The sequence below is a fragment of the Semicossyphus pulcher genome, unplaced genomic scaffold, assembly GCF_022749685.1.
Source record: "Semicossyphus pulcher isolate SPU_LCO1_2020_fin unplaced genomic scaffold, fSemPul1.0.p SCAF_11, whole genome shotgun sequence".
NCBI classification, from domain to species: Eukaryota; Metazoa; Chordata; class Actinopteri; order Labriformes; family Labridae; genus Semicossyphus; species Semicossyphus pulcher.
The window spans coordinates 19553269-19567080 of record NW_027211615.1 but is presented as its reverse complement, the minus strand read 5'-3'; the positions used below and the strand labels follow the sequence as shown (position 1 = coordinate 19567080).

At 38.7% G+C, this 13812-nt stretch overlaps 2 protein-coding genes across 2 annotated transcripts in view; one reads left to right on the top strand and one right to left on the bottom strand.

Moving 5' to 3' along the window:
• Positions 1 to 3014: 3014 nt before the first annotated feature.
• ubxn2a (UBX domain protein 2A) lies at positions 3015 to 10184 on the bottom strand. Its single transcript, XM_069657235.1, has 7 exons — positions 10109 to 10184; positions 9653 to 9715; positions 8777 to 8879; positions 8242 to 8351; positions 5184 to 5321; positions 4626 to 4787; positions 3015 to 3959 (listed from the first exon to the last, which is right to left on the bottom strand). The coding sequence occupies exons 2-7, from the start codon at positions 9694 to 9696 to the stop codon at positions 3776 to 3778; spliced, it is 741 nt and encodes a 246-aa protein (XP_069513336.1). The 5' UTR covers positions 9697 to 9715; positions 10109 to 10184; the 3' UTR covers positions 3015 to 3775.
• Positions 10185 to 12030: 1846 nt separating this feature from the next.
• The window catches only part of atad2b (ATPase family AAA domain containing 2B), a 68614-nt gene continuing 66832 nt past the window's right edge, over positions 12031 to 13812 (top strand). Inside the window, exon 1 of the mRNA XM_069656656.1 lies at positions 12031 to 12225. Coding sequence (XP_069512757.1) covers positions 12127 to 12225 — 99 coding nt within the window. The 5' untranslated portion in view covers positions 12031 to 12126. The remainder of the gene's footprint in view (positions 12226 to 13812) is intronic.

Genomic DNA, 13812 nt, shown 5'->3' with positions numbered 1-13812 from the left:
GTAAAAAAACTGCTCAAAAAAGAGGGATGGTTTGCATTCTCTTAGGTAAACAGTTTGTTAGCTGCCCCCTCAGCTAGCTTATTTTCACCTTGAATTAAATCGTTATCTAATGAAATGATGTACATCCCTATGACCGGCATTTGTGCCAAAGAGGATTAAATGTTGCTGTTTATAGTATCCTACAGAACCTTGAAAGGTATTATGACTGACTTATGTTTGTATGTCCTTGCTATCTAACATGTTAGAGGTTAGCCTGCAAGCTACACAGTAATTTCGCAACTAGCCGTGATAGTTGTTCCTACATCACCAGGCCTCTAAAGCCAAATATTTGCAGATTTATTTCAAAAGGTGCTTTTCGACCACAGGAACTTTCCCCAGGAAATAGGAACCTTTAGATAGAAGGAAGCAGGGTCTAAATTTAGCTCTGGGGTAATTAATTCCCCCCCCTGAAAAGGGTAGTACTTTCCAAAGGTCCAGGATCTTTCAGGGTGGGGCCTGCAGTGCTGATCGTTTCTGATTGGTCAAGTACTTGCAGCATTTTATTTCACCTGCCATGTTCAGAAAAAGCTCACTGTTATCATCGTTATCAATCAACTGTTGTCAATGCAATAACGCACGATCAAAAACAGCATAAGTTGAATCTCCTCCATGCAAACAGGCTAACTGTAGTGTCGTACCAATTATGACACCGGCCTGTTTGTCGCGTTTTATGGCGTCATCTTTGTTGTATGGCCTTCATCTTCTTCTTACCGCCACCTACTGGACTGGCGGTGTAGTGCAGTTACTTTCATTGCTTCTCCTTACATCATTGGCCTGATTTGCATAATCTTCCCAGGACTTTAGGGCGCTGTAGAAACGCAGACAACAATGGGCCACAGGAACCATTTAGTTCCTTAAAGAGAAGTTCCTGGAACTAAAAGTTCCTGGTACTTTTGATTAAAAAGCACCCATAGTGTCACTCTGTGATGTGACCAGGCCTTACAACAGCCCTGCCTTGAAATATCTACATCTTTTTAAAAGCATGCAGGCTATCTGTTAAAAATCTTACTGTTGAAACCAGAGTAATATCCTCTCATGACCAGGAGATAGAACTGCTTGTTAAAGTGCCCTTTAACTGAACATTTATAATTAATCCTTAAAATGTTAATGTTTTGCAGGGTAAGTTGGTCTAACTGATCTTTAAAGATGACTAGTTTTGCTAAATTTCGGTCATAGCTCAATGAAATAACAATTAACTTGTAAATACATATAAATAGTTCTATGTAGGCTTGAATCTGAAAGTAAACTACACCTTTTTTAGATATTTTTGTCAGTTGGGGAGTGAGTCGCAGTTGTAAATATACTGGTGATGTTACTTTATAGGCCCTTGACTTTGATTTATTTACTGCCTGACCTTTTTCCCCACTAAGTCCTTTCATCCATGAGAGAATATGTTTACTGTCCACAGTAAGCCTGTCCTCAGAGCATGACAACAAACATGTCATGGAGACCTGAGCTGATGAACCCAGACCTCTCCATAAATTCCAAGCATGCAAACCCCTCTACCAAAACCACATTATTGACAATGAAAAAGGCACCACTGCTGAAAAGTCAAGCATATGACCTGCATTAGAACGGGTATGTTTCCGATAATGCGTGAAGAGGAATGTGCAAAATGAAAGGTCGGCTGCTGCTCGAGTAAAAGGGTCATTCTGAAAGGAAATGTGGGAGTTAAAGGGAAAGTAATTCCCTGCATGCTTAGCCTTATTAAATATGTAGCACAAAGGAAATGTGCCCTCTTTTACTCTTTAGCCAGACCCCCTCTGGCTGCCAACCAAGTGATGCACACAGCTAGCACGTTCATGTAAAAAATCCATGAAATGTACAACATGGCTTCATAGAAAGGTAATTCTTCAGAGATGCTCTTTAAATCCAAGACATTTCTGCTGCTGACTTTCTTCCCCTGACCTTGACCACCCTGAGGCTGTCATCTCCTCTTCCTCAGCCCTGAGAAAATACATCCCTTCTGCTGTTCTGTCCGCCCCTCCCTCCCTTTGCTTTAAATATTGAAGATGGATAATGGTGTTCGCCTCCTTCCTGAGGCCCGGCAGAAAGCTCGGAGATGGAGAAGCAAACACACGGTCATGTAAAAGCATGCGTGTCCTTACATATCCCAAGTAACCCCGATGCCTCATTCAAGAAGCTAAAAGAGACAGCAAGCATTCAACTTAACTTCAACCCTGTTTTCATTGGTGACATTGTGAAGGCACCATTGCTCCATTTCTAGCTTCTCTGACAAGAGTAGCCCCTCCTCTTTGTTAATCTTAATCCCAAATAAATCTCAGTTGACAGCACAGATGTTGCATTATGACGTGAAATAAGATGCTGCTTGCTGTGTGTGAAGCGACAATCACCATGGTAATCAGAATCACTTGGCGCTGATGGATTCCTTAATTATACAATATTTCTGTCACACCTTGGCAATATGAATATAAATTTCTATTTCGCCATTGATTAAGCGTTTTATATAATCTTAAAGATCTAATCTCGAAGATTTCAGTTTCGTTCTCTTTGGCGGCGCCTAATGGCGATAAACGGTAAATGCGGTAAGAGTACACTTTCCAATTTAACCAGACGTCCACGGTTGGCTCCGGTTGTAACTCTTGATTTCCCCGCTGACGGTCTCTTTGTATCTGTAGTCATCGATCTTTTCTTTGTTTGTTCAGCCATAGTAGATTACTGTTTACTCGCAACACTTGCAGAGACTTGCTGGCAGACCAACCACTGCTAGGTAATGGAAAACGCGTCACCAACTGGGCGCCGCTTGTGATTTTTTCCATGAATGTCGGCCTCAGACACCCAGTCCATAATAATACTATATACTGCAAATGCAAAGGCTTTTATCAGTGGGCCATAGGCTCAATCACCATGTGTTACCTCATTCGGTGATAGATAGGGACTTATTTATTTACATGAAAATCTTTGAGATTATTTCTTTAAAATATATGAGGAGAAATCATTTCAACATGCAGAACTTTGAGGCAGATTTTTTATTGTACCTTGCATGTGATCTGTCTTGAATGGTGGCAGTTAAATAAAAGAATACATTCTGGATTAAGGCAAAAGTTCACAAAAAAAATGAAAAAATGGCAACAAAACTGATCTACCTACAGAGGTAGGCCAACATAAATAACAAGCAATAATCTTTCCTCTTTTAAAATCATAAAAACGTGCAAAGAAAACATGTTTTCACTACCAATATTGTAAACTTAGTCATAGAAACTCCTTTTTTTAAACTTTAAATAGTGCAGAATCACAGTTTGGGAAGACTTTATATTGTTGGGTGGTGGTGCTGGTGGTTGTGTATGTGTGTTAGGGAGGGTTACATGCAGTATACTGACAGATGGACACACATGGTTAACCATCTGCACACGCGACAGAATTGGTTTTCCTTGACAGTTTGTTTCAGGAGTTTGGGGGTTTAGGGAAATGTGTTGGCAGGTAAATACCGTCCTCCAGAGGAAGAAGACAAAGTAAGCACTGACAACAGTGCTGTCGTCGCAACACCTGCGACACTAGAGATGTCAAAGTGATTACATCTCCATTAGACTGTAGAGGATCTCACACAGAGATTAATACACTTAAGAGGGAATTAACAATCATGAAATGCAGCACAAACTGCAGAACAAACAAAGGATTATTAAGTTATAAGCGGCCTTTAGACTGCAATCAGGGTCATGGTGAGGTGACAGTGAGGGTATACATGGTGTGATGTGTGGGTTACGGGCCCTTTTAGTCAGGAGTGTCCAAACGGAGCCTGTGTGTTCAGGGGTCTCTGGACAATGACGGCGTTGGCCAAATCTGCTTCTTCTAAACTTAAATCTTTGTCGTTGAGCTCCCGGAAAGGAAGAGATGTCGTCAGGATGAAAGGTGGGCAGCTCCTCTGAGAGCGTGCTACGAAATCTTGGACATCAGTGATGCTGGAAGAGAATCGGACACGGAAAGGACAGAAGGTTAAAAGAAACATAATGAAGAAAAGAGAGAGTAAGAACTATTTCAGTCGCAAAGCCCGGCCCATCCAAATACACTCTGTCTCTCGTAGCACATGATTTCTCTCTGGAGCACTACACTAGTAACATAATCTATTATTAATCACCAGCCAGCACATACAAGCGATCCTATGGCTGCCCTGCTCCTCACACACTAGCTGAGGGTTAGAGGGGTTCATCCCTCTCTATCCTTTCCACAAACTCTGTTATATAAATGCTGCATCCCAGTTATGCAACCCCTCTCTGGGGATTTTATAGATCCACTCCATTGCTACATCTCAGATTATGTTTTCTGCAGCCCCATGCACTGTGGCAAGAGGATATAACATGCACCATGCCTTCAGACCCCAGCAGACTAGAACAAAGCATTACGTAATCCTCAAACAAACCCCCCCCCAGCAGCTCCCAAGCTAGTACAAACAAAAATCTTTTCGTCATCCCTTGAACTACTTTCTTTGCTGCGATGCTTGAGATTATAGGATTTACAGGCAGCACAGCAGGGACAGAGAGTGTCAAGATATTTCACACATAGACTAGTCAGGCTGTCTTTAGTCATTTCTCGATGATGTGTTTAGGCCTTGACACTGGGATACACACCGATGCGATAGGTTAAACCTCTGCACCAGTCTCCTGCCGTCGGCCAACCAGATCTGCAGGGAGGTAACAGGAAGGGCGTGGTCTAGTGTTACCATGGGAATAGGAGGAGATTCTCCATCCTCGTGCACAGATGGTGACCTGGCCACAACTCTGGGTGCAACACTGGGAATGGACGAGAATACATAATACGATTAGCATAAACACAGCATATGCAAAGTGTATGTTTCTTACTGATTACTGCTATACAATGTATACAAACTATTTTGGACTCTAGACAATTTAGTATTCATAAAGTGATGTGTATGAACATTTCGAGGCTGCAGCTGGTCTGGCTGACTGTCTGCTTGGTCACATTTTCTACTGAGTTTTCTAATATCTTGATTTAGAAGGACACCTAGTGGCATGAAGAGGTAAATTGCCTTGGAAGCAGAGACAGATACTACCTGGAAACAATAATGCTAATTCAACTAGTACATTGTTATTTATGACAATTAATACAGTTTTAAATGCATATAAAAAAGAAAAAAAAGAAAAAGAACAGCAACAACAGTTTCTTACCTGCCGAGGCGGTATCCTCGGCCGCTGAAGGGGTGAAAGGCCTTCTTCCTAGGAACATAATTCTCCTCCGTCAGATCCTCCACACTGATCTCCAGCTCCTCCTCCTCCGCTCTGCTCTCCAACTCTGCCGGGAGCTCCCTGAGACAAATTAAAGATCAGGCTCAGAGTCTATAGTCGCATCAATCAATGTGACAAGTGAGCACAAATGAGTATTGTGCGTGATCCCTCTTATGTCGCCTGGTTGTGGTCTGTAGGACGGAGAGCATTTCCCCTTAGGGTCTGATTGATTTTGACTGTATGATCGAACAAACGATAGACATTATGTTACATTTGTGTTACGTATAGAGTCATTCGTTTTCCACCAGAAAATCATTGGGTCTCATTTACGAACAGTGCGTACGCACAAATCTGTGCTTGAACTGTGCGTACACACGTTTGACGCACAAATCTGGGATTCATCAATTTGTTCTTACCTAAATTTCTTCGTACTCTGCGAACAAATGTAGAACTCCCTCAGACCATGCGTACGCACAAATGATGAAAGAAATGTCCTAGGAAATGTTAACACACACCCTTTTAACTAAATGCATACTATATTAAAACTTCATTTATTGAAAAAAAAAAGGCTTTAATAGACAACAATAATTGAATGAATGAACGTAAATGCCGTGTCATCTTCATAATTTGTCATATAATTAAAACATCAGTTATAGCAGTTGAATTAGTTTCTTGAGTTTACAATAGAGTAGATAATATGAAAATGTTCATATTGAAATGTAACACTTTTGTTACAATTGTTTCTTTCTGCTGATGTGAAATTTTTCTTTTTTCCTTTTGAGGCCATCTTTCACGTTCTTTCAGCTTCTCCGTAACACCGCTCTCTTCATGCGGCACCAAACAGATGTCCTTATATAGAGAAATAGAGGCGTGGCAGTATGCTGATTGCAGATCGCGGACACACGCCTGTCAATTTAGAATGGTTCTGATTTACTAACATACGCACGGTGGTGAGAACAAAATTGGCCGGTACGCACGTGTCATAAATCTGACGGTGATTTTGCGCAAGTACTTATTTATTGCGGAGAGTAAGAACATTTCTGCGCAGATATTAGTGAATGAGGCCCATTGTTTTGTAGACTAACAAACGATGTGTAACTACATCAGACTTGGCTTTGCGACCGTTCTCCTTACTGGGCTGATTTCATACAGATTCCAGCTTTGGAAGTTGGTTGAGGGTAGGATTTTTTTTTTACTATTCTAATGTAGAAAAAGAGAAAATACTAAGCATTGAGAGATTATATAGAAACTCAATTTTTTAAAGATTATTTTTGGGCCTTTATGCCTCTATTTATATTGAGGACAGTGTTGGAAACAGGGGGAAGACATGTGGCAATGGGCAGAGGGTGGGAGTCGAATCCGGGCCGCCGCATCGAGGACTATAGACTCTGTGCGGGGGCTGCCGATTCAACCACTAAGCTAAACAGATGCCCTGAAACTCAATTTGATTAATTATACATGTTTAATATGTTCTATAATTCTAAAGATTTACTAACTTCTAGGAAACTACACCGCAGTCATTTTAGCCTCTTATACACTGCCAGTTCAAGGTGGGATTATTAAGCCTCTCTTACATTTCGTCTTCTATGTAAACGGATCTATGCAAGGTTGAATGGTTGGGCGAAGTCGTTCTGCCTCTGAGCCTTTGTGTCAGTGTATGTATGTGAAGCAAGCGGTGTTTGTTTGCACCTTGCGCACGTTTTGCTTCCGCAATGCCGGAAGGCTATGTAAAAACACACATGTTGCTTGGTCCAATGTAAAATGGCAAAGGCTGCATGACGGTGGAGCTTTGTTATGGCACTGAGGCAGAACCACAGTGTAAAAAGGGCTTTTGTTTCAATATGGTATCAACCTGTGCAGAGCTGGAGGGATTGGTCAATTAATCAATAAGTCAATAGTAATACAATCAAGTTTAAGTTTATGTATAAATAATATGTTTAGAAACAGCCTTTTTATTCCACAGACATTTGTATATATGAGGGTATATTTCCAGTTCGATATATCTTTTATATTGAAATTGTATTGTAATTTTGTAAAATAAATAAATATTTCAAAAAAGAAATAACATTTAGAATCAACTATTTTCATAACTAATTATTATCACTGTTTATAGTGACCCCTGCTGGTCACTTATCATACTGCAGTTTTTGAGCATTGTATTTCTATTTCAGTAAATCATGTCAACATCACTCTGTGGTCCTGTGAGTTGCTGTGTAATGTATCCATGCTGGATAACTGAGAGGGGAAATTCAGAGAGGCCAGTTAAGATTAACTTCATCGATTATTTCTCAAAAAATGCCAAAACAATTATTTTGTCAGCTTGCAAACTTTTCTTTATCTCAATTTTATTTTCAGGGTTTATGCAGAATCTGTTAGATAAAACATAATGTTGGAGTATGTCAAGTTGTCAACGTTTGCTCCAGGATATTGTGGTTTCCCTATTTTAAAATAAAAATAATAGTTAGTTGTGGACCTAAACCTGTGACAGCAGTCTTATATCAGAGTCAAGAAGTTTCAAATTAACTGGACCTGCGTCATATACACATCTCTTCTATGACATGGATACGCTATAATTAACGTGTCTTTATTACATTCTTATATTAACTTCAGAAATAGAATGAATAAATCACTGACACGGTAACAGCACATTTCAGGGACACAAGTCACATTTTCAAGTCAACAAAAACATCTAGTGATGAAATATAATACCACAATAAAAAAACACAGTAATAATAATAACATTGCTTTGTCAGTTGCCTTTGATCGCCTGGAGAATGTGTGTTGCAATATCTGAGTGTCACACTAGCACTGTCCTCCATCTTTAACTGCTTGGCATTGTAAGAGGAAGAGATGAGGTTGTTTGAGGCCAAAAGGACAATTAGAAGAGAGCTAGAAATATCTATACTTATTGTAGTAATTGTTCAGAAGATTATTTTAATAATCAACGATACCAAGCTGAAGATATTATGATTCATCTTTGTCTCGTGACAGCTTCACTCACCCCCTTTTGATGGCATCCAGGAAGTCTTGATTCTCCGGTATGGAGTAGCTGCGAAATTCCTGGTCATTTACAGTGAAGCCGTCCTTCCACAGCCTCACCACCATCTCTACCTTAAATGACAGCCAAAAAAATCAGCCCTGATCAGCCTGAGACTCAATGATCAGTGTGACAGGAGGCCCTGGTGGCCATGCTAGTATTAACATATAACATGAATGTAACTGTCAGTTGCTCTGCTTAACAATTTCACCTACATTTTTTAAATGTCAGACCAAATGTACGTTTCTGCCGCTACAGATAAAACAGTTTCCACTCATTATTTATTCATCTAATACATATTTTATGTACATGTTTAATAGATGACATTATTACTTAGCTTTTTCTACTAATTTGTTTATTCTTATGCTGCAAGTCAAATAGATGAAGTAGATTACAATAAACATCTAAAACTCTCAATGATCTCTAAAAGCTTTTTTTCAATCTGCACATTTGCAGAGGTATGTCCCTGAAGATTTAATAGGGTGAGTTTGTTTCTGACCTTTGACGTCCCGGAGGCATCGTAACAGATCTTCTCCACCTCATCGAGGAGGTCTTCTACCGAGAAACTACGCCTCATTGGCACCTCCTCTTCATTTTCTTCACTGACAACCCATTAGGGAACAGACAAGAGTGCCATTGAGTCATTATTTGTCTTACTGAATTACACCTGCAGTCACAGCCTTTATTGTAGCCTGCAGAAACAATGCATGACTGAGTTCCCATTGGTTCTCACTCAACAGTTACATTTAGGTGTCAAGGTGTGCCAACCACAAAATGATTTTTTGATAAATAAGAAAGAAATCGCTATCTTATTCAGAGAATTTATACACTATAATAACCTACATAAAATCATGTAATTCATACGTATTAGGGATGCACGATATTATCGGCACGTTATTGGTATCTGCTGATTATGGCTTGAAAATGATATACCGGCATCGACAGATATGTCATTTTAAACAACGTTTTAATTATGCCTAAATGCTCGATGATTCCCTAACAAAGCTTGATGAATATTACAGTTTTACTTGAAAGAAAATGTTACATACAAATAAATATGGCATTTTGTACATAACCTAGGTAATAGTTTTCTTATATGCCCAGTGAATGTGTACATTTTAACACATTGTTCTCTGCAATGAGGTGGAAAAACACGTGTATAATATATCGGTATCGAAATCAGACATCGGCAAAAAGAGTTGAAAAAATATCGGCATATTGGCAAAAAAATCCTATGTTGTGCATCCCTAATATGTATAGCTGCTATTTCCTTCAGACACTATTAAAGAACTCATAAAGTCAATAATTTATACTGAAATAAATTTTAAGTAAAAATTATTTTTTATTTTTTATAATTCCAAAATTTTTGACTTACCACTTTCCATCTTTCTCACCCCCCACAGTGTCAATCTCTTTCATGACGGTCTGTGTTTTCCATCTAGGAATATGACAATCATTAGGATATATTAAAACATCATTACAGAGACCATCACCTTAAAAGGGAAGTTTGGTGTATTTGATGCTAACCTTTCTATGTAAATGTGTCACTGACATTCGCGTTTACAATGTCAATGTGAGTGCTTTACTACTATCATGCCCCAAAATCGATCAGATCATATTAATGAAGCTATTTAACCGTATCGATAAACAACCAAACAGCCTATAACGCTATCGTTAATTATGTAAGTGGGCGTCTGAAAAGCATGGACGCGCATAGAGCGTTACGACAGAGGTCCAATGTATGATATTATGATGGATTATATACACATATACGCTCAGTAAATCCACATCTGCATGCTCGTATTACGGTTAAGGTCAAATACTGATTTACCAGTCTGTGTTTTGTCGGATAATCCCAGGCTACACATCTGCAGCCACAAGTTTCGTGTAGCGTCTCTCTTCTGCTGAGCAATATCTGTGACGTCAGAGGAGGCCACCGTAAGTCTACTCCTCCTGTCGTAAAAACACTACTGCTGAGCAAAGCAATGAAACTGAAGGTACAGTATCAAATGTCATGTGACACCAATCTGTTTCACACATCTATCTATCTATCTATCTATCTATCTATCTATCTATCTATCCATCTATCTATCTTACTATCTCAGAATAATAATAATGTGTTTTTTCATATGTCCATTTATTGAATAAAGGAATTAATAATGAAATGAATATTTGTCTGAGTCATTATAGGATCCAAATTCACAATATCATGTTAAAGCACAGCCTCTTTCATGTGCAAAAGTAAATAATGATTAGTCATGCCCATTGAGTGGTCCAATAAATACTTTATTTTACCCTATGCTTCAGGTACAGATTCTGTTATAATTTTACTTACTTTGTTTCTCAAAGGATCAGAATTCCATTTTTTAGCATTTCTTAAACAGACTACTTTTAAAGAAACTTTAATGTTGTCTAAAATACAAATAGAAAACAGCTTTGATTCTGCTTTAAAAAAAAAAAATTGAGCTTGAACAGAACATGAAACAGATGGCGAGCACAGTTGCATCTCCAGTCAAGCCTAAAATAGAAAAGGCAACATGCACTCAAACACACACAGGTTATGGTTTCAACAGTGGTCCTGAAACAGGGGTCACCGGATCCCACAGGGGTTAGGGAAAGTACCACAGGAAGTTCTTGGCAACAACAGTTTTGTTTAAAGTTACTTTTACTTAATTGGAAACCCAATCTGACTGAAGTTTTCCGACATTCAGTTTTTACCCCCTCGCCTGATGCAGAGAGGGAATAACAATAACATATTCTTTAGGTTTAACGTTACAATGTGTATTATGCCTGACAGATAATATGATATTCTATGTGGCATTTATATCATATTGCTCCAAAATGAGAATATGGTACACAGTGCAAGATGAGGGGCAATGCTGAAAAGAGAAAGCGTGAATACAGTTAATTGTTATCTAAACAACCTAGAATACATGCAAAAAAGGGCTAGAATTGGGCAACGTTAATACTTAGCAATTAAAAAAAAAAAATAGTTATGTATATTTCGTATGTAGTATTCCTGTATTCAAATGTGTAAGCTATATCTTTTACTTAGATTTTTTTTTTTTTTTTTTTTAAACTAAAACTTGTTATCAGCTAACTTGATTTGAACTAAGATAACATGAGCTAGTTCAGCTACTTATAAGAATAATTTATTTATATCTCTGTTTGGTTGTGGTACTTTCATTACATGCTTATATGAAAACATGAAAAAGTTAGTTTCTTATGTTCTTTTAACTCTCCGTTTTCATATACATATAGAAGATGTGACACTGTATTTCACTTTAAAAGTTTCCTCTCCACTTAAAAAAAATGATATTAAAAAAACGTCACAAGAACATTGTATTCCTCTGAAGAGAACATTGTGTACTCAACTCTATAAATATGTCTTTTCCTAACTTAACCCCTTGGATATTGCTTTAGGGTCTTATTGTTCTTCAGTAGTACTTAGTGGAGCGACTTTATCTTACTTTATGGGATTCTGTGTTCCCAGAGTTCACTGTCAATATTCCTGCTATACAATAACCCAAAACAACATAACACAATTTGTTCTATTGATTATAATGGTCTTGATTATATTTGGATAACATAGATTTGATAACTGGGCTAGTAGGTCTTGGTGGCTGTTGTCCAGTCAGCAGAAATTAATGCACCTGCCAAACAGAGCCACATCCACTTGGGAGGAAGAGAGAGAGAGACATAGAGACAGGGAGAGGGAGAGAGAGAGAGACAGAGAGAGAGGGAGAGAGCAAGAGAGAGAGAGAAATGGCGCCTCGATGCTGCGCTCACTGAGGCAGTGTTTGGAGCCGGTTAGGGAGATTCAGTGAGGGTAGACAAAAGGAAATAACCATGGTGAATACAAGAAAAAGCTCGCGGCCAGGAAGCGGCCCCTTCATCTCCTCTCGGACGAGGTCTTCGTCGAGAAACGAGCGAAACTCTGAAGAACATGTAAGCCGGTTTCCTTTCTTTGCCGGCGAGCTAGCTGGCTCTGCTAGTTGGCTAGGTAGCTGTAGCATTGGCCTCAAGGTGCTCCACTTAATGTTTGATTCACGGCAAAGTACGAGCAGTACCGAACCTGACACCCGCTCAGTCCCGCAGATACACAATAAAAGGCTTGAATGCCGCTTGTCACGCGCGTGTCAGTTGCATCGCGCGCATCACTCAGCTGTCAAACTACGAGCTCGCGCTGTTAGCTCCCGGCTAGCTCAGAGTGGAGTTCCCTTTGTGTTTGGCAGTTTGAACCGGGTGACTTGTTTCACCATTGTCTCAACAAATCAGCCTCCAAAATAAAGACAACTGGGAGTTTGACATTGGTCTGTTAGCATTACTTCATGTCGCCACTCTGGACGTGTCAGCGTCATTATTTTCACTATTGTAAAGAGATAAAGCTTCAGTTGAGCTAGCATTTGTAGCTTATAGCTAGCTACATGAGCTAACAGTGGGGGGAAGGGAGTCCCGGGTTCAAAACAGTTGGCTGGCTCGAGTCCCGTATTTAGCAAGTCTGAACTTGGTGAACTTTCTGCTGTAACTGCCCCTAAGACCCCTAGACAGTCTGTTTACACAACAACAGTTTTTAACACACTGATACGACGTCGGACCTGTTTGTTTTTATACTTATTAGAAATGTGCTCTAAATGTATCAGCTGTAATTTAGGGTATGCACGATATTGAATTGTTTGCAGATATCAGATATGCCGATATTTTCTAACCTTTTTTGCCGATTGCCTATTTCGATACCAATTAATCAGACCTCATTTGTATATAGCTTTTCATACATCTAAAATATGTTTTATGTAGACAGAAAATAAATAAAAACAATCAGCCTCCCCACCCCCCAATTCATACACAAGGCTAAATCAAAACAAGTTGTAAACAGGGAGCTCAATAAAAACAGGAACTGACGAAATACTGTCACGAATTCATAACGAGGAAACACTGGAGGCAGGATTAAAATGTAAGGACTCAAAATAGCAAAATAAAATGGAGAACATAAATAAGACAATACAAGACATAAAGAATAAAATATTAAAACTCAAAATAAGATGATAAAACACTAAAAAAATAAATATATAAATGAATAAATATATAAATAAGTTAATGACAATCCAGAAAACTAAAATTAGAGTAAAGTAATAAAGCACTGCAATAAGATTAAACGCTAAATCAATATGAATCGCTAAAACAGACTAAGATGCAAAAGAATAGGTAAATAAAATAAAGTTAAATAGTGTAAAATTCTAAAATATAGCCTAATATATTAGGCACATGTTTTTTGTCCACCTAATTGCAGAGGACATCAAGTCTCTCCGCTGGCCTTTTTAACACCTGTAGTTTAATTTATATGTAACATTTTCTTTCAAATAAAACTGTAATATTCGTCAAGCTCTCTTAGGGAATCATCAAGCATTTAGGCATAATTAAAGCGTTGTTTTATCGGTGGAAATATCGGCAGAAAAATGACATATCTGCCTGCTGATGCTGATATGTCATTTTCAAACCATAATCGGCAGATACTGATAAGGTGGTGATAATATC

Coding starts and splice junctions, on each gene's coding strand:
- ubxn2a (XM_069657235.1), bottom strand. CDS start 9,696: ATGAAAGAGATTGACACTGTGGGGGGTGAGAAAGATGGAAAGTG. Junction 8,352..8,776: donor ATGCCTCCGGGACGTCAAAG/GTCAGAAACAAA, acceptor CTGTCATTTAAG/GTAGAGATGGTGGTGAGGCT. Junction 3,960..4,625: donor AGGTTTAACCTATCGCATCG/GTGTGTATCCCA, acceptor ATTCTCTTCCAG/CATCACTGATGTCCAAGATT.